We start from the raw sequence: 20,991 nt of genomic DNA, 5'->3' as shown, positions 1-20,991 counted from the left end.
TGAAAACCTGATGAAGAACTACAGAAAGCGTCTGATCTCTGTAAATGCAAAAAAAGACTTCTGCGCTAAATATTAGCACAGAGTTTCTCAGGGGTACAAATACTAATGGACCCAAGTTAATTACATTACTGAAAAATCATACAATGTGAGTTCGGATTTTCTATTTTTTGAGATTATGTCTCTGTAAGTGGAAATGCATCTATGATTGAAATTTCAGACCTCTACCTATTTTCTAAGTGGGTGAACTTGCAAAATCACAAGAGATGCAGATACTTCTGCTCGTCACAGTATGGGTATCTGTTAAATATCAGTATCAGATTTTTGGAGTTGTATGATATCTGGATATCAGTTTAAAAGTCATTATTGGTCAAATCTAGTTAGTATGTAAGTAATTTTAATGTGACAAAGTACTGCGTATAACTGTACTCCACTTTAAATAATACAGTACAATTTCAGTGTTGTTCTCGTCAGCGATGACAACAATAAAAATATTTTGTCAACGAACACTTTTTTCATGACGATGATGAGACGATAATGAGCTAAAACTGTGTTTTGGGAGGCTCAAGCATAATGAGACGAATGCCAGTTTTTATCTGCGGAGAACGAGATGAAAATGTGCAGTAGTTTCCGTCACGTTTCCGTCAAATTTTTATGTGTAGTTAGCATGCATGGTAGCAGTGTCTGGTTGTGTCACTTGTGACGTGCTGCACCTCTCCTTCCCAACTCACAAGTGTGTGGTCTCCAGGCTCCATTCAGGCTTGCACACACGGTAACATTTGTTTTCTTAACTAGAGAGAACATGCAATGTTGCTTTAGCCTTTAAGGGTCTGTGCTGAGTGATCATCACGCACTAAATGTAACCTGTAGTGTTAAGATAGCATTAACGTTAGCATTAGGCTTAAACTCTTGGACAACTTTTTTTAGTTACAGTTCAAGACGTCTAGGTGGGGATAGTAATTGAAAATTTACTGTTTTCCTGCTGTGTCCAATCACAAAGTTGTCCTTGTAGAGAGACGCTACAATACATGCTCGTCTGTCAATGTTCATTTGAAATAGTTGAAAACTTTTATTTATTCATTTTTAAGTATTTTTAAAAAATTTTACAGACGAAAACATTTTTAGTAAATGTCGACTAAAACTAGACGAAATTAGTCAAGTTTTCAACAACAAAAACTAGACGAAGATAAACACATTTTGAGATTACCTAAATATGACTAAGACTAATCAGTATTATAGTCCAAAAGACTAAGACAAAAATTAAAAGGGCTGCCAAAAACAACACTGGTACAGTTGTACACATTTACAATAAACAATATCTTTTTAGTAACATCTCACTGTTCGTGCCTGTTGATAGACATTGTTAATTATCACTGATCCAAAGCACACCTAGTTGTGCAGCTCAAACTTCCATGTATTCTCACACACGTGTTGTTTATATAGTCTATTATACAAACACAATACAAAAACTTCACATACACAAAGCTTGACAGCATTGCGTCTCAATCAATCAGGATTTAAGACTTTATTGCTCCACAAACGCATGAAAGCAAACTCAACTTTGAATATTCCAGCAATAAAAGGGACACTTTTTTTTCCTTTTTTTTTTTTTTTTTTTTGAATGACAGAGCCACCTTAAATTGTAATCCAAGCTCAGTGTTTTCTCAGTAAGAATAAATAAAAAGTAAAAAATAAATACACAATTAAATACATTTTAAAGGCAAAAATGAAGGCATTAACTACTGATGAAGAATCATTTTTGGAAAGGCAGCTGGATGGCTTTGGATAGAAATAGTGGAAAATGTACAAAATTTTCTATTAAGTGATGTTGTATAAAATGGAACACAAAAATAGATCCCTTTTCCAAAGCTAGACCTACCATCTACAATAGGATCATTTGAAAAATTCAAGTCAAGAATGGTTTACATCAGTAACACAACAATTTGCAGTCATCAATTAAAAACAAAAAGAAAAGAAAAACAGACACTTGAAAATATCACACTTCATTGTCAAAGCATTTGTTCCCCATGTCGTCCAGAATAGCACATGAGAATCTGTGTGTAGCTTACAAAAATAGACGTGACATTGAAACAATTATTTAGTATGAAATCATCTCCTAAACGACAAGACTCATCCTCATGACATCTCTTTTTATGAGTTTTGGCGAAACTCACACTCTCCATCTTCATTACCGGCAGATCAGATAGAGTGCCTTCTCATTTGCGCCCTCGCTTTTCTTTTCTTTCTTGTTTTTTTCTTTTAAAAGCGTAATAAGACATTTTCCCATCCAAAACCGCAATATTTTCAAAGGAAGTGCTACATTAGAAATTCTTTAATCCCAGTGGTTTGGGTAAACTCCCAAAAACAAAAAAGTAAAATATTTACAGAGTACCGAACACGTAAGTCTCACTTTTTGCGCAGAAGACTGTAGCTTATAATTTGGGCCAGCTCAAGCTCCTTTCAAGCGTCCTCACTGGTGGAACAGGAAGTGGGAGATGGGACTCCTCGATCTCTCTTTCTTTCCGCCCACGTCGCCACACCTTCTGCATTTGCTTCACCCCGGACGCACGTGTGAAGCAATTCCCACATGTGATGCTTCTTTTTTTATACAGGAATAAGTTCTTGGGTCAATTTATGTATTTCCTCATGGTTTGCTGTGTTTTCTTGTTGACAGAAGTGTGAAAAAGTGTATGAGAAGTTTATTTTCGATTGTGCCGTCCCCGCGGTATCGCTCCAGCTCAGTCGGGAGTCCAAAGGGCTCTCTGCTTCAGTGCTTGATTTCAATTCCTTTTGAGATGGTCGTCACACAGCGAACACGCTCAAGGTGCTGGTCTGGTCCTTTAAGCCCAAAATGCTGTAGGCAATTCTTTTCAAATGTCCAGGAAGCCTGACTCCGATGTTCTTAATGTCCCTGCGACAGAAAAAAAGGAGAGAGACGACAGTCGGTGAGCATTTCAACTCTGGCCACCTTCCAGCAGTTTTCACGTTCCTGTGCCTTGAAATCATTAAACACCCGCTTCCACTCCATTCATGTGGTGCGGGTTGAACGTAACAACATGAAAGGACAACACTTTTAGTCAAAGCCTTCATTAACAGCTTTAATGATTTAACAATGATTCACTTGGCTGCCGCTTGCCTTCAGAGTGCTTGCAGATGGAGCCACGCAGTCCCACCATTTGCCACGACAAACACTTCAAAGGAATTTGTCATCTGCTTACCAATCTCCCCAAATCAGAAGCAGTTAAGATGTGAATGCCATACAGCAGTCAGGGAAGATGGCTCTTGTGGCTTCCTTTTGGCTGCTCGCCCACTTGGAAAGAACTCTGGCCCACATTATTGTACCAAACAAGCAGATCTGATGTGCTTGACTAAGTCTTTTCTCCAAACGTTTGGGCAATTTCACTCAATTGCCCCCTTCTAAGTGCTCCCATACAAGTGAGAAGATAAGAATTACTGTAGCTAGTCTTCCACTTTCCATTTCTGCAAAAATGTTCTCTTCACTTTAGAAAGAAAAAACCACAAGGAGCATTTTGCCGTCAACAGCCAAAAGTGACTTTTTGAGGCTTTGCAAAAGTGCCGCTCGGGGCAAAGCGTGCGGGCAGAAGGAGGGATGAGAGAAACAAGAAGTGGCGTGACCTCAAAAAGAAAGCCACGTCTTTCGTCTTACTTTTTCCATCACAAACATTTGACAAGTGCTGACTGAAGTCGGAGATGATCATGGCGCCGGGACCAGCCATTCTGCAAATTCTAGAAATGACTTGGACGCTGTGGGGAACACATGTCCCGCAGGGAGTACAAACACGCTTGAGCAATAGAATGTATCGAGTGAAACCAAAATACAATAACATAAAACCAATATGTGGCGCCAGCAAATGTGAGCGCATGTCCCACTTACTCGTTTTTCATCTGCATGACCTGGTCCATGCTGACGATGCCGGCGCAGCTGAAGTTGTCGCTGTACTGGCTCATCTTTATGGACTCCAGCCACTCGGACACCGATCTGAATGGCGAGCCGTCTGAGCCGCTGAAGCTGGGAAGACGGATGGATACACTGCAGGAAGAGAAGTAGTGAATACACTACAAGTGATAACTTTAACCCTCTATAGGGCACTTGTTTAATACTAAATATTCTTGTATGTATTTTTTAAATTTATAAACTTAGTTTCCAAGAAATTTTTTTTCCCGTTAGTATCTATCACTATCTATCGACTTTAGAGTGGGTGCCACGGTGACTGAGTTCTGACATCAAGGTTTCAACCCCAGGCTCCGGTCATTCTGTGTGGAGTTTGCATGTTCTCCCCATGCCTGCGTGGGTTTTCTTTGGGTTTTCTGGTTTACTCCCATATCTCACGAGTCACAACGGTAGGCTGATTGAACATTTTACTTTGTTCCTGGATATGAGTGTGTGCATGAAGGGTTGTTTGTCTCCTTGTGCCCCGCGATTGGCTAGAAACCAATTCAGGGTGCTCCCTGTCTACTGATCACAGTTAGCTGGGATAGACTACAGCACCCCCAGGACTCGTGAGGATAAGCTTCTTGGAAGATGAATGAATAAACTATAAAGTGTTATTGGGGGCTATAACCAGGGTGTATTTCTGTTTTTAGAAATTTCAATTTAGCTTTCGTTAACTATACATCAATTTATAATTGTCACCAAAGAATATTTGAAAACAATAATTAATAATATATACACACACACATATATATATATTTATATATAAATATACACACATATACGTATATATACATATATACCTATACATACACACACACACACACACACACACACACACACACACACACACACACACACACACACACACATATATATATATATATATATATATATATATATATATATATATACACACATATATATATATATAGATATAGATATAGATAGATATATACACTCACCGGCCACTTTATTAGGTACACCTGTCCAACTGCTCGTTAACACTTAATTTCTAATCAGCCAATCACATGGCGGCAACTCAGTGCATTTAGGCATGTAGACATGGTTTAAGACCATCTCCTGCAGTTCAAACCAAGCATCAGTATGGGGAAGAAAGGTGATTTGAGTGACTTTGAACGTGGCATGGTTGTTGGTGCCAGAAGGGCTGGTCTGAGTATTTCAGAAACTGCTGATCTACTGGGATTTTCACGCACAACCATCTCTAGAGTTTACAGAGAATGGTCCGAAAAAGAAAAAATATCCAGTGAGCGCCAGTTCTGTGGGCGGAAATGTCTTGTTGATGCCAGAGGAGAATGGCCAGACTGGTTCGAGCTGATAGAAAGGCAACAGTGACTCAAATAACCACCCGTTACAACCAAGGTAGGCAGAAGAGCATCTCTGAACACACAGTACGTCGAACTTTGAGGCAGATGGGCTACAGCAGCAGAAGACCACGCCGGGTGCCACTCCTTTCAGCTAAGAACAGGAAATTGAGGCTACAATTTGCACAAGCTCATCGAAATTGGACAATAGAAGATTGGAAAAACGTTGCCTGGTCTGATGAGTCTCGATTTCTGCTGCGACATTCGGATGGTAGGGTCAGAATTTGGCGTCAACAACATGAAAGCATGGATCCATCCTGCCTTGTATGAACGGTTCAGGCTGTTGGTGGTGGTGTAATGGTGTGGGGAATATTTTCTTGGCACTCTTTGGGCCCCTTGGTACCAATTGAGCATCGTTGGAACGCCACAGCCTACCTGAGTATTGTTGTTGACCATGTCCATCCCTTTATGGGAACAATGTACCCAACTTCTGATGGCTACTTTCAGCTGGATAATGCGCTATGTCATAAAGCTGGAATCATCTCAGACTGGTTTATTGAACATGACAATGAGTTCACTGTACTCAAATGGCCTCCACAGTCACCAGATGTCAATCTAATAGAGCATCTTTGGGATGTGGTGGAATGGGAGATTCGCATCATGGATGTGCAGCCGACAAATCTGCACCAACTGTGTGATGCCATCATGTCAATATGGACCAAACTCTCTGAGGAATGCTTCCAGCACCTTGTTAAATCTTTGCCACGAAGAATTGAGGAGGTTCTGAAGGCAAAAGGGGGTCCAACCCGTTACTAGCATGGTGTACCTAATAATATATACATATATACTGTATATATACATATACAGTGGGGAGAACAAGTATTTCATACACTACCAATGGGTTTTCCCATTGTCAGTGTATCAAATACTTGTTCTCCCCACTGTATATATATATATATATATATATATATATATATATATATATATATATATATATATATATATATATATATATATATATATATATACTGTATATATATATATATATATATATATATATATATATATATATATATATATATATATATATATACAGTGGTACCTCTACATACGATCGCTTCGACACACGAACTTTTCGACATCCGACGTAAAATTTGACTCGCCATTTGTTTCTACATCCGACGACATGCTCGAAATACGACGACAACGGCAGCACCGCAGACGAATGCACGGCGGATTTTCTTGTGTGACAAATCAACACAGGTTTCAGAAAAGGTTGGTACAGGTGGTGAAACAAGGAAAAAGTTGACGCTTACCTTCTAAATGAAGATGCAAATGACAGAAAAATATGAGCGTAGGGTGGGCATCCGTGAAATGGCTCAACAATACATCTCCACGGTCCTCCTCCGACCATCGTTCGCCAGTCTTTATAAATTAAGCTGACAATTCTTATTGTGGTAACATCTCCAGAGAAATCGCCAGCTTCGCCACGTTTTCATCATTTCTTTCACAACTTATTCAAAACAAAACGCCTGCTGTCTCCCGCAATTGACGATGTTCTCAAGAAAGCATTGAAAGCGAAAGTAAACTTTCACCCGCTCCCCTCCCTCTTTGTCACGTCAGCGCCGCGGTGCCTTCAGGTACAGAAAAAAACGTCCGCCTTATTAGAACCCGTTTCGTTACACTATTACAGGAATTATTATTATTATTATATTATTAATCCGATTTTTATTTATTATTTATTTGTTTTGCTATATGTAATTGCCATTTGTAATAGTACCAGCAGTATTTTTTAAGGATTTAGTGCAGGTTTTTGGGCTGTGGAACGAATTAATGGAATTATAATGTATTCCTATGGGAAAATCCTGCTCGACATACGACCATTTCGACTTACAAACAAGCTCCTGGAACGGATTAACTTCGTATGTAGAGGTACCACTGTATATATATATCATATATAGTGTATCAAATACTTGTTCTCCCCACTGTATATATACATATATGTATATATACATATATGTATATATATATATATATATATATATATATATATATATATATATATATATATATATATATATATATATATATATATATATATATATATATATATATATATATATATATATATATATATATATGTATGTATGTATATATATATGTATGTGTATATATATATATATGTGTGTGTGTACATATCTATATATGTATACATACATACATACATACATACATACACACACACATACATAAATATATACATATTTTAGATCCATTACACACAACTGAAGTAGTTCAAGCCTTTTATTGTTTTAATATTGATGATTTTGGCAAAAAGTGAAGAAAAAAACAAAAATCCCTATCTCAAAAAATTTGCATTTTTCATCCGACCAATACAAAAAAGTGTTTTTTTTTAAATACAAAAAAAGTCAACCTTCAATTAATTATATCAGCTATGCACTCAATACTTGGTCGGGAATCCTGCAGAAATGAGTGCTTCAATGTGGCGTGGCATGGAGGCAATCACCCTGTGGCACTGCTGAGGTGTTATGGAGGCCCAGGATGCTTCGATAGCGGCCCTAAGCTCATCCACAGTCTTGGGTCTGGTGTCTCTCAACTTCCTCTTCACAATATCCCACAGATTCTCTATGGGGTTCAGGTTAGGAGCGTTGGCAGGCCAATTGAGCACAGTAATGCCACGGTCAGTAAACCAATAACCAGTGGTTTTGGCACTGTGAGCAGGTGCCAGGTCGTGCTGAAAACTTCATCTCTATTCAGCTTTTCAGCAGATGAAAGCATGAAGTGCTCCAAAATCTCCTGATAGCGAGCTGCATTGACCCTTCCCTTGATAAAACAACGTAGACCAACACCAGCAGCTGACATGGCACCCCAGACCATCACTGACTGTGGGTACTTGACACTGGACTTCAGGCATTTTGGCATTTTCTTCTCCCCAGTCTTCCTCCAAACTCTGGAACCATTATTTCCGAATGACATGCAAAATTTGCTTTCATCTGAAAAAGTACTTTGGACCACTGAGCAACAGTCCAGTGCTGCTTCTCTGCAGCCCAGGTCAGGCACTTCTGCCGCTGTTTCAGGTTCGGCACCTGTAGCCCATTTTCAACACACGCCTGTGCACGTTGCTCTGGATGTTTCTACTCCAGACTCAGTCCACTGTTTCTGCAGGTCCCCCAAGGTCTGGAATCGGCCCTTCTCCACAGTCTTTTTCAGGGTTCAGTCACCTCTTCTGGTTGTGCAGTGTTGCCTGCCACACTTTTTCCCTCCCACAGACTTCCCACTGAGGTGCCTTGATACAGCACTTTGGGAACAGCATATTTGCTCAGAAATTTCTTTCTGTGTCTTAGCCTCTTGCTTGAGGGTGTCAATGATGGCCTTCTGGACAGCAGTCAGGTTGGCAGTCTTGCCCATGATTGCGGTTTTGAGTAATGAACCAGGCTGGAAGTTTTTAAAAGCCTCAGGAATCTTTCGCAAGGTTTTGAGTTAATTCGTTGATTCGGATGATTAGGTGAGTAGCTTCTTTAGAGTAACTTTTCATGATAAGCTAATTTTTTAGATGGTGATATTTGGTTTTTCTTTTTTGCCAAATTAATCAATATTAAAACAATAAAAGGCTTGAACTACTTCCGTTGTGTGTAATGAATCTAAAATATATGAAAGTCAAATGTTTATCAGTACATTACAAAAAATAATGAATTTTATCACACTATGCTATTTTTTTTTAATTTTTTTAGAAGGACCTGTATGTACCTTATATAAAATTCTACTAATAGTTGAGACCTGGCATCTACATATGTGGAGATCATATTTTGGGTCATGTATGCCACACTACCATACCAAATGTTTATATTGTGGACTACATGATCCGAAATCTGATGTCCACGTATGTGAAGGCCAGGTGTCTTTTGAGGCTACTTTATTTCACAGTACCAAAAAATAGTCACTTGCCCTATAAAGGGCTTTAAATAATAGTACAGGAGACACATTGTGATGGAAACCAGTTGGAGCAGTCAAGGAAAAAAGTGATGATTGAAATATGACAGCGGAAGCCTTTTTCTCACTGTCACAAAAGAAGAAAAAGACTTCCTTCTTACACCTATTCACATACAAAAAGACATTTAAGAGCACATGTGTCTCCCTACAATTATATGTTGGCTCTAGGAAATCATTTACTGTACAATTTGGTCTATCAAGCACATCGGTTTATGACACACCCTTTAAATGAGTGGTTCTCAAATTTTTCACACCAAACAATAATAACTTGCAGGTATCGTAGTAATAGTTGTTGAAGTAGTAGGCCTCCATGCCCATCAAAATAGAATTAAATAAACCTTGTATTGTGTTTTGGAAGTGGATCAAATTTAATCTGCGATTTAACGTAACCTGAAAATATTGAACCTTTGCGGTATATTGTTTTCGGGTCAAGATTGACCCATTTTCAAGTTTGGGCTTGTTAAAAGTACCATTGAATTTTCTATCCCTAAACTTTTAAACGGGTCAATTTTGACAACAACACAATACGAGGGATAAATGGCATTAACTGGTAGCTACCCCCCCAAAAAATATTTCAATGATGTTGTGATGACAAAATAATGCTGTGTTTGTTTCTTCCCTTAAAACAGGCCAGAAATGAGTATTATGTATGCAAGAAATAATAATTTGTGGGGTTTAATATCAATCCCATGAACAGATTTGACTCGCCAAAACTCCAGGAAGGAGTCACAGCTACTTCATTGCTACAAATAGCATTTAGTGAATAACTATGAGATGTGCCAAATAACTTCCAGGATTTGTGTTATGACAGATATACACTATTTTAAAGTTTTTCCCCTTGGGAGACGAAAAATCTCTTGAAATGAGGGTGGCTATTCTTCTTTTAAAGGGCAAACTCTGTCTCCTAGTTTACAGTACATCTCATGTACAACCAGTCCTGTGTAACTGTCTAACAGATCTTGTGTTTTGCGTTCACAACTAAAATGTTACTGGATCCTCTCAAATCCAATATGATTAAAGGTTACCGTGGGTCAAAGTCAGCAATGGCCTTGAGTGATTCTGGACTCCGCAGAAGTTTGTCCAGCAGGCTGACAATGTCCCCGAAACGCGGTCTCTTAGAACGGTCCTGGAGCCAGCACTGGAGCATGAGCTGGTAAACAGCTGAGGGGCAATCCATGGGTGCCGGCAGCCTGAAAGCCTCGTTGATAGCCTTCATCACCTGCGGACAGTTCGACAGAAGCTTTGATGACGACTCCCAGCAGCCTGTCAAAAGTTGGCCTAAATTAGGAGCTAATACTAAAAGCTCACCTCGTGATTACTCATGTCCCAGTAAGGCCTTTCGCCAAACGCCATCACCTCCCACATGACGATGCCAAAACTCCATACGTCGCTCGCTGATGTGAACTTCCTGTACGCGATTGCCTCCGGAGCTGTCCAGCGAATAGGGATCTTTCCTCCCTGTTGAGTGAAAAGGGACCAAACTAACGCAAACGTGCATTTATTGCAACAAGTCGAATCTATTCAGCATTGGTCTACTCACACTTGTGGTGTAAGTCCCCTCTGGATCATCTTCCAATACTCGCGATAATCCAAAGTCAGACACTTTACATTCGAGAGTGGTGTTGACCAGAATGTTCCTAGCGGCCAGGTCACGGTGGACGTAGCTCATATCAGAGAGGTACTTCATGCCTGCAGCGATGCCACGCAGCATGCCCACCAGCTGGAAGGAGGAAATCTCCCCGTCGCGGTCCTAATAGTAATAAAATAAAATGTTCTGTTCTCACAATTGTGATTTAAAAACTATTTTAAACAAAAAACTCTGTTGTCATGCGCAACCCATCGATATTGAAGCAACAAAGTACAGTAATACATTTTTTAGAGCGACCTGTTTTTGAAAATGTGTGAGTGACATCCATTTTGCTGATGACTTATTTACATGAAGCTCCACACCAAGTTTCTCCACTCCCAAGATGTTGGTGATTTCCAATTCTCTCATTTTAACAATTGGGAACCATATTTAAAAAAAATGAAAATAAGTACAATCCATATGCTTTGGTCAACGGCATAGCACTGGCTCCTGGCTAGCCCAAAACAATCTGCAAACAAATAGCAATATTGGGCCTTTTTCAAGCCACCATACAGTCTGCTAGTCTTTCAGTTTGCCCCCCAAATGCCCCCCCCCCACACACCACAAATTTATGGCCATAAAAGATAGTGAGCATGCTCGAGCCCTTTATGAAGGACAGGAACCAGCTCAAAATCAATATTTGTTCTATTTGTACAATATTTGTGTAAGTTGAATTAGTATGAACTCACCCTGAGGTACCTGTCCAGTGCTCCGTTCTCCATGTATTCTGTCACAATCATGGCATGTTTGACTGTATGAAAAAAAAAAGTTAAATACTGTATATGAATAAACTGTCCAGACACTCCTTCAAAATACTAAGTCCGTACATTTGGTGACCACCCCCTCCAGGCGGATGATGTTCTGGTGGGAGAACTGGCCCATGATGGAGGCCTCGCCCAGAAAGTCCTGCCTCTGCTTCTCGGAGTAGCCCGGCTTCAGCGTTTTGACAGCCACGGCCACTTCTTTCCTGCCTGGCGCTTTCAAAATACCACGATACACTTCACCAAATTCTCCTGCAAGACAAAACAGCAATTTGATAAATCAAGGGTGCTTTCACATTAGACCAGGTCGACCACTTTGGAGAGCTACCTCGCAACAAAACATGCAAATGCCTTGTTGATAAGATTCAGCGTTCACTTAGAATCACGTGGACGAAAGGCGCACTCATTGATTGGACAAATATAAGAGGATATACCTCCGTCCTTTATTTTGCAATGATTATTTAACCATGCATCTGTATGTGTCAATTTTTTCAACTGACTGTTTTGTGAAGCAGAATTTTGTATGCATGAAAGTTCAAATAAACAAAATAAACATGGAAAATAAAAAACGTAATACAGCATAGTATAGCATAGCAAGTCACGGCTTGGCCTTGAGCGGGGTCACTCCCTCCCGACTCGAGCGAAATGAAGTATATAAAAAAATTCATCGGGGAAAATTAAACCACTAATGGGAACCGCGTTGTACCCCAAGTCACACAGGCGCGCACACAACCTTTCTCACTTTCGTGACTTTTTGGACTGTCAAACTGTCACAACTTCCAGGAGAGCGAGACTCATGAAACTGCCGTCCGGAGAGGTTCCGCCTTTCTTGGCTTCTGTCACTCTCACACGGTACGTTCAGCAACACCATGCAAAACAACCGCAGCATTAGAACCCGATTCTGTGTATCAAGTGCAACTGCTTAGCACAACGCAACATCAATGCACTGCCCTGCATGTACCTTCACAGCCTGTACTGCACATGAAGCAGCAAAAGCGCACCCTGCTCCGGTTGCATTCACAAGCGAAGCATGGTGTGCTTAAAGCGGACCGAGACCCACGATTTTTGAGTGGACCAGAGTTCGATTGTTTGGTCCGAACTAGAGTTTGGATGCGTGTTGACATTTACAAAACGAAGCGGGCTGAGAAAAAGAACTCTGGTCCGTTTAAAATGGATAATAATGCATTCACTGCCATTAACAGCAAAAGACACCAAATCCATTTGAACAGGCGTGGCTGACATTGAACGGTCCCGTTTAGCACCATTGAAGGCGATTCACGTCTAACCCATTTAGACTGTCAAAACGGATTGGACATCTATCACTGTCAACAGCAGCCAATGAGCTAATTCATTTCATAAATACCTTTAAAAGTGCCAGAACTGAAAGAAAGTTGTCGATTTTCTGAGTTTTAGAGTTGTAAATGTTAATATGCCAGAGTAACTATTACTCAGTGTAAAAACTAGAGATGTCCGCGTTTTTATCATGTGATGGAAAATCGGCCCAATCACGCCATTTTCAGAGGATTGGCATTGGGTAAAAAAGAGCAGGTGTTTAAAAAGTTTTTTTTTCATTTTCAAGTAATAAATCTCTGGCTGCTGTTATACAGTGCTGGCCAAAACTATTATCACCCCTGCAATTCTGTCAGATAATGCTCAATTTCTCCCAGAAAATGATTGCAATTACAAATGCTTTGGTAGTAATATTTTCATTTATTTTGCTCACAATAAAAAAACAAAAAGAAAACAAACAAAAAGAGAATAGAAAAAAGATACATACATCATTATCGTTTTACACAAAACTCCAAAAACGGGCAGGACAAAGGTATTGGCATCCTTTGAAAAATCATGTGATGCATCTCTAATTTGTGTAATTAACAGCACCTGTTACTTACCTGTGGCACATAACAGGTGGTGGCAATAGCTAAATCACACTTGCAGCCAGTTAAATGGATTAAAGTTGACTCAACCTCTATCCTGTGTCCTTGTGTAAAGCGCTTTGAGCGCCTTGAAAGGTGGAAAAGCGCTATATACGTATAACACCATTTACCATTGTGTGTACCACATTGAGCATGGAGAAAAGAAAAGAAGACCAAAGAACTGTCTGAGGACTTGAGAAGCAAAATTGTGAGGAAGCAGGGGCAATCTCAAGGCTACAAGTCCATCACCAAAGACCTGAACGTTCCTGTGTCTACCGTGCGCAGTGTCATCAATAAGTGTAAAGCCCACGGCACTGTGGCTAACCTCCCTAGATGTGGACGGATAAGAAAAATTTAAGACAGATTTCAAGGAAAGATTGTGCGTATGGTGGATAAAGAACCTCGACTAACATCCAAACAAGTTCAAGCTGTCCTGCAGTCCGAGGGTATGAGAGTGTCAACCCGTACTATCCATCGGCGTCTGAATGAAAAGGGACGCTATGGTAGGATACCCGGGAAGACCCCACTTATGACCCAGAGACATCAAAAAAGGCAGGCTGGAGTTTGCCAAAACTTACCTGAGAAAGCCAAAGACGTTTTGGAGGAATGTTCTTTGGTCAGATGAGACAAAAGTAGAGCTTTTTGGGAAAAGGCATCAACATAGAGTTTACAGGAAAAAAACCGAGGCCTTCAAAGAAAAGAACACGGTCCCCACAGTCAAACATGGCGGAGGTTCCCTGATGTTTTGGGGTTGTTTCTGCCTCTGGGACTGGACTGCTTGACCGTGTGCATGGCATTATGAAGTCTGAAGACAACCAACAAATTTTGCAGCCTAATGTAGGGTCAAATGTAAGAAAGCTGGGTCTCCCGCAAAGGTCATGGGTCTTTCAGCAAGACAATGACCCAAAAAGCACTAGAAAATGGTTTGAGAGAAAGCACAGGAGACTTCTAAAGTGGCCAGCAATGAGTTCAGACCTGAATCCCATAAACACCCATGGAGAGATCTGAAAATGGAAGTTTGGAGAAGACACCCTTCAAATTTCAGAGACCTGAACCAGTTGGCCACAGAAGAATGGTCTAAAATTCCAGCAGAGCATTGTAAGAATCTTATTGATAGATATCGGAAGCGATTGTTCACAGTTATTTTGTCTGAAGGTTGTGCTACCAAGTATTAGGCTGAGAGTGCCAATACCTTTGTCTGGACCATTTTTGGAGTTTTGTGTAAAATGATAATGATTTTTTTTGTCATTCTCTTTTCAGTTTTTTCACTGTAAGCAAAAAAATGAAGATATTACTACCAACGCATTTGTAATTGCAATCATTTTCTGGGAGAAATTGAGCATTATCTGATAGAATTGCAGGGGAGCCAATACTTTTGGCCAGCACTGTATACGTCCAATCCATTTTAATTGGGAGGGTTGACAGTGATCGTTCGATCTTCTTAATACATATCCGAGGTATCGAATCCAGACTCGGTATCGACAGACCCTCAAAACTATGTGACTCGGACTCACATGCAAAAAAATGTGATCCCTAGTAAAAGCAGTTCATTTTTAGTGAAACAGGATCATATGTCACCGTCAATGGTAGCCAATGAATTAATGGCCGTCCTATTCATTTTAGAGTAGAAGGGCTGGCAGTGATCATTCACTAATGACAATGTCAGAGCATGTCTGTCAGAACTCATTTTGGCTTTGGCCTGCTTGGAATTCCTTTGTGTGAAACAGAGGGAGAAAACAAAAGTGCATAAGGTCGTTGGGCCTGAGGCTCCCGCAGAGGTATGTTCAGGTTGGGTGTTGCTTAAGTGGCAGATGGCCTGTGGTGTAGGGGTATGGGAATCAGCTGTCACACGAGGAGAAAAACAGGGAGGGGGTACAGTTGTGGGAAACGGGGTGTAGGTGTAAATTGCAGAGAAAAAGATGACTTAAATAAACATCTCATGCGTGGGAGGTTAAAGAAAATGCTGATGTAGCACAACTCTGCAAGCGTTGCCACAACAAGCCAGGTAGCTGTTCATCTTACCTAACTAAGCCACTGTCAATCGACGCATTTATAGTGGAAAATGTACTGTATAAACACCCCCACTGGGGATTGCAACATCTCTCAGCATGCTGGCAGGCTGTCACTCACCAGCCCCAATCACTTTCTGTTTGCTGATGTGACTGGGGTGGATTTCGGTGGCAAACTTCAGGACAGCTGTGTTGGGATCCTCGTACGTGTGCGGGTCCACGTAGGTCTTCAAGGGCTTTAGTTGCTCTACGTGAGTCAGAAAACAATCATGGATCCATGTTAACTCACTCAGCAGGTAAATGTAGTAAAAAGATAGAGATGAGGGTTTCTTTTTTTTGGTGTGTAGGTACCTGAGCTGGAGAAGTAGGCATCTTCTGGTCCTTGTCTGGTGTGAGAATTTCTTTTCCTGAATAAAAAAAACAACATTTCATTTACCACCGATGAAATTCAGACCCAGCAAAATTCAAGCAGAAATTTGTTTTTAATTACATGATAAGTCTTTGAAGATAATTTTTGTGAACATGTGCAAAGCAAGACAAGAACTGTATTGTATTGAATTGTGAATTAAGTGTTTTCGTCATGTGTTGTTCATTGGAGACCAAAAGCTTACTGTAGAAAAAAGAATTTTGGTCATGTAAAGATATGGAGGCAGATATAGAAGGCTAGCAGTAGTACAATCCTTTTTTTTTTTTTTTAACAGTGCTTGAGTGCTTTGAGCGCAGAGGTGACTGCAATTCAATCCACTTCCCTACAGTGTGTCAAATTTAGAAGACATTTCTATTTTTAGTTTAGAGGGACTTTTAGCCCCAAATGATCAATTCCTACATTGGAAACATCACAAATGCAGATCTTTGCATTTTGTTGTACATTTCAATCTCATGTCAAATTGCTTGTCCAATTGAACAATTTTAAATTTTAAAACCTTCTACTTTAGTTCAATAATGCTGTAGAGTAGGAAACATAATGGTAAAAGAAGAATAAAAATGCCTTTTGCAAATCAAATTTTTCAAATTGTAATTAGGCCTGCACAATATATCGTTTCAATATCGCTATCGCGATGTGCGCATGCACAATGGTCCTATTGCAGGATGTGCGATTATTATTTTTTTGAACAAATAAACTTTTGGTTTGCTTAACAAAAGCAGCAAGTGTGCCGAGACATGACTTCCTGAATCCCTTTTATATGCAGCAATCTTCATCATTCACAGATAAACCCCCTTAGCCTGGATTCAACCATACTATAGGAATACAATCATATATCGCGGTTTTACACATTTTTGCACTTTCAGTTCTTAGATAAATCAATAATAAATAAGTGAATTCGATTAAAGTAAATTGAAGCACCTTAAATCTATAATGCAACATTAAAAAATTTACAAAAACTGAGATAACTTGTTTAAGGAATCTAAAACAAAAAAGAGTACAGGGATGAATGAAAAAAAACAAGGGGGAAACTCAGGAAAAACAATCTAATAAAATACTGAATGCAAAAAAAAAAAAAAAAAAACCATGGTTAGTCAACCTAAGTCTTCCCAAACAGAGCTATTCAAGTCATCCGTTGAAAATTCTTCTAGTTTTAATTTTGCAATATACTGTATATCACAATGTATTGCAAACCCCCAAAAGTCGCAATGTATACTTTTTTCCAATATTGTTCAGCCTTGTTCAGACCTAATTCTAATTCATACATGTATTTTGAAAATTATTTTGGGATACAATATGTTAATATAAAAAGTGACAAGGGGCTACTATAGGGGGTATTGAATTAATAAACATTCAACAATTATTATTCCCATTGTATTATATCTGTGACATAGGCAGAACACTAATCTAAAATTCCAACACGTAGGCTGATCAGGTTTGGGGGGGGGCATATTCAAATTCCTCGTTTAAAGAAGCCTGCTTAATATCAATAGCGCATAGCTCTTTTGTCATGCCTTTGACAAAGGATGTCTTTGATAAAAAATAACGATGTTCTTTGTTTGCTAAGGCGATTTAAAGGAGTGGACAAGGACAAGCTTCAGGCTGCTACACGAACGGATCTACTCAACTTTACAAGACAGAGAAGCACTTACTACCAAGAGGCCTAACCCTTTTGTGACCAGCAACGTAGCACTCCGGACACGTTTCCATTCAAAGTATAGAACCAATGGACATGCAACACTTTCATTTTGTCCCCTCAAGGGTTAGGATGCATTGAAATCCAGAAAATTGACAAAAGGAACAAAGAAAAGAAAAGGTGAAGACCGACTGAATGCAAAGGTCATTTGGAGGCCCTGTAGAGGAAGAGATGGAAGAAGAGTGCTAACTTACCGCCTGCGTAGGAAGACGACCACGACGACTATGAACAACACTGCTGCGCAAGCGACTGGCACGCCGAAAATGAGCGCGGGGTTGCTTTGAGTCAGAGGTTCTGTAAAAAATAAATAACAGATGCATGAATTAAACTGTGGTAGTTCCGAAATGTCAGAACGAGTGGCTCAAATGCTTCTCTTTACCTGCAGATGAGGTTTCAAACTGTTCCTCCACACTGGAGCCTCCAGAACTACCATCGCTGCTGAGGGCCTGCACCCTGAACAGGTAGGCTGTGCCAGGGGCCAGATCATTGATCTGAACGGAATTCTTCTCCAGGATTAGCACCGTGTAGGAGGTGACATCTAGGTTGTCATCCTAAGAGGGCAGGGAATGAGCATGTAAGCCTAGTGCACTTTTACAAGATGTTTCTTAATTAAAAGACTTGGCAACAAAATGCATGTGTCAAAAAAATAAATAGATAAAATAATATATATATTTTTAAAAAGAATGGAATATTTCTGGAATCCTGCATAGATGTTATGCGCTTTGGTTAGAGGTATGGTTGCCAAAACTGGACACTTTCCAATAGAAAGATCAGGAATTTGGGAGCATTCAAAAGGGAATTTACACAAAATTCACAAAATTTACATTCGTCAATAAATGCAGTTATTTCTGGAACTTAAAGACAATGAAAAAATAACTTAATCATGTTCTTTATTCAACATAACGGTGTTCATTGAAAATATTTAACATATTTTTAATGTGCCTTTTCTTTGCATATCGTTTACTTTGTTTCATGAAAAGGCAAAAGAATACTTCAATAAGTGCGTATTGTTGTTTGAAATTTAAAAAGATAAACACCTTTTTGCGATAGGTAAGTTCGTAGCGGAACGGTCGTGGTTGGAAACGTGGCCGTGGGGACACATCCCACGAGATTGACAATTTGGTGGCCGTTCTCTCCACCATTCGAATAGAAGTGATCTTTGGTGGATCTAAGAACAAATATGTGTGTTGTTAGTTTTTTTTCATCTAGAGTAATAATAATGACATGCTCTTGGTTTACAGATTGCTCGTCACCTGTGTAGTGCAAGGATGTAGTCAAAGCACTTGAGGATGGCATTGCCTGATTGGCGAACATTGACACGCCACTGTGAGCCTCCACAGTGAAGGTATAGTTGAGGTGAGCATCCAGCTCGCTCACTGACACCCTGGTGTTGGTCAGGCCGACGCTGGATGGATCATAGTGGATTTTGTCACCGCAGGGCTGGCAGGAAGAGCCCTCGCAGCGCTGGCATTCCACGCTGTACGTCAAGTCTGTCCGACCTCCGCTGTCATCTGGAGGACTCCAGGAGAGGAGGAGTTTTCCAGGGGATAATTGTGTGGTGGTTGCCGTGAGGTCTTTGGGAGCGGAGGGTAATCCTGAGCATAGAACGAATAGGAATATGTATGTTCAAACATCAGGGTGTGTCCACTATGGCCTCGGGGCTATTTGTTTTTCAGCGGCCCCTGGTAAAGACTAAAATGAACAATTGACAGTGCCTGTTGCTTACCCGCTATGTACAACAGTGGTGTCTCGAGATACAAGTGAGTCAACATGCAAATCTTTCCGAGATGTGAGCTGTCATTTTTTCATAGTTGGTTCCGTATAACTGCATTAAACTCGACCCACTTTGGCAACAGTTTAGCACATAGTGAGCAATTACCTCTATTTACGAACGTCTCTACATATAGAATTTTCAGGTTAAGACACGACTCAACGGGGAAAAAGTTGACTCTTGTTACGGGACGAATTTCAGGATACGAGAGGCAAAAATACAGTACAGTGCTGTAAAATGTACTTTCTTCTTTCTGCTCTTAAATGTCGCGCCATAAGATCCTGCTGCCCTATTGATCATAATCTTTCCCATCATGCTTCAGTGACTTGATTCTGCTCTCCTATTGGCTTATTATTGCTGCGTTCCAATTTGGGTGTCACAGTATGATGAAGTGCAATGGCGCGACAGTGTTGTTTTATTGTTATTGAGGGCTCGACATCTTCGCCAAAAGAGCACAAGTCTCCTCGCGTTTTTGTCTCACGAGTTTTTTTTAAGCACAGACACAGTTCACTACATTAGTAGCACATTAGACCATAGGTCTACTCGCATTTTTGTGTCACAAAGAGTAAAATAGGCGATAAGCACCATCTTGAAAGAGAAGGAAGGTAAGATGTTTATTTTTTTCTATTTTGCATTATGTTCTATTATGTACTTCATTACACGTATTAACTGTTAGCTTAGGACCTAACCGCTAGGTATATGGAATTATTCAAATGTGTTTGGTTGTTGTTTTATTCTTGTTTTACCCACATTATAAAATTTACTGTGGCGTTTCAGTCGTGCTTGGATCAGATTAGAGCATTTAAATGCGTCTGTACTTTTCAGGTTACAAGACTACTTCCAGCACCAATTAATTTCATAAGTAGAGGTAACACGGTATATATATTTTTTTAAAAAAGTTTTAAGCTTTATTTTTGCCTCTAAGTTGAAATTTACTCTGAAATTAACCGAAAAAAGAGAATTACGAATAGATTTAAAACAGCCCCTTCACACATCATTACCTTACAAAAGTTCTCAAAGATTAACAAAACAGTGCAAAACACCATAGATAGGTGAATGATTAACATTGTCAGCAAAGTTTTAGTAGCCTTAAGTTCAACATTTAAACACAAACGGTGTAGCAACACGTCTAGACAGATGATAAAACAGTGCTTACAGGAATATACACATTATCTTCTGCATAAAAACTATTACTTTATCTTACTGAGGAGTTGTGACAATCTTTTTAATCTCCATGTAAATCTGTCCTCGTATTGCAAAGATCGTGCTTACTCTCCATAAATGATGGAAGGAGGGGATGGGGGGGATTCTTATCCCTTATGTACATTCGCTTAAGCTTAGTGACCTGCAGAGTTGCAATTGTTTGCCTCACTTCCTGCTCTGTGTCAAGGTAGCTAAGTACAGATTGCGCTTGTTTTGATTCTGAATCTGGAGATGTTCTTTTGCTGCAGCTCAGGATGGATGTGATCCTATTCTAAAGGAGCTGAATTTTCCTAATTTAG

At 39.8% G+C, this 20,991-nt stretch overlaps 1 protein-coding gene across 1 annotated transcript in view; it reads right to left on the bottom strand.

Annotated features, from left to right (window-relative positions):
- Positions 1-294: 294 nt before the first annotated feature.
- Positions 295-20,991, bottom strand: part of epha2b (eph receptor A2 b) — a 57,948-nt gene continuing 37,251 nt past the window's right edge. Inside the window, exons 5-17 of the mRNA XM_057860547.1 lie at positions 18,972-19,313; positions 18,756-18,886; positions 18,098-18,269; positions 17,913-18,012; positions 15,950-16,005; positions 15,720-15,845; positions 11,740-11,925; positions 11,602-11,663; positions 10,826-11,035; positions 10,594-10,743; positions 10,311-10,504; positions 3,893-4,048; positions 295-2,908 (exon numbers count right to left, since the gene is read on the bottom strand). Coding sequence (XP_057716530.1) covers positions 2,800-2,908; positions 3,893-4,048; positions 10,311-10,504; positions 10,594-10,743; positions 10,826-11,035; positions 11,602-11,663; positions 11,740-11,925; positions 15,720-15,845; positions 15,950-16,005; positions 17,913-18,012; positions 18,098-18,269; positions 18,756-18,886; positions 18,972-19,313 — 1,994 coding nt within the window. The 3' untranslated portion in view covers positions 295-2,799. The remainder of the gene's footprint in view (positions 2,909-3,892; positions 4,049-10,310; positions 10,505-10,593; positions 10,744-10,825; positions 11,036-11,601; positions 11,664-11,739; positions 11,926-15,719; positions 15,846-15,949; positions 16,006-17,912; positions 18,013-18,097; positions 18,270-18,755; positions 18,887-18,971; positions 19,314-20,991) is intronic.

The sequence above is a fragment of the Corythoichthys intestinalis genome, chromosome 2 (genome assembly GCF_030265065.1).
Source record: "Corythoichthys intestinalis isolate RoL2023-P3 chromosome 2, ASM3026506v1, whole genome shotgun sequence".
Classification (NCBI taxonomy): domain Eukaryota; kingdom Metazoa; phylum Chordata; class Actinopteri; order Syngnathiformes; family Syngnathidae; genus Corythoichthys; species Corythoichthys intestinalis.
Note: the sequence above shows the minus strand (reverse complement) of the source record. Positions and strands in the feature narration are given on the sequence as shown.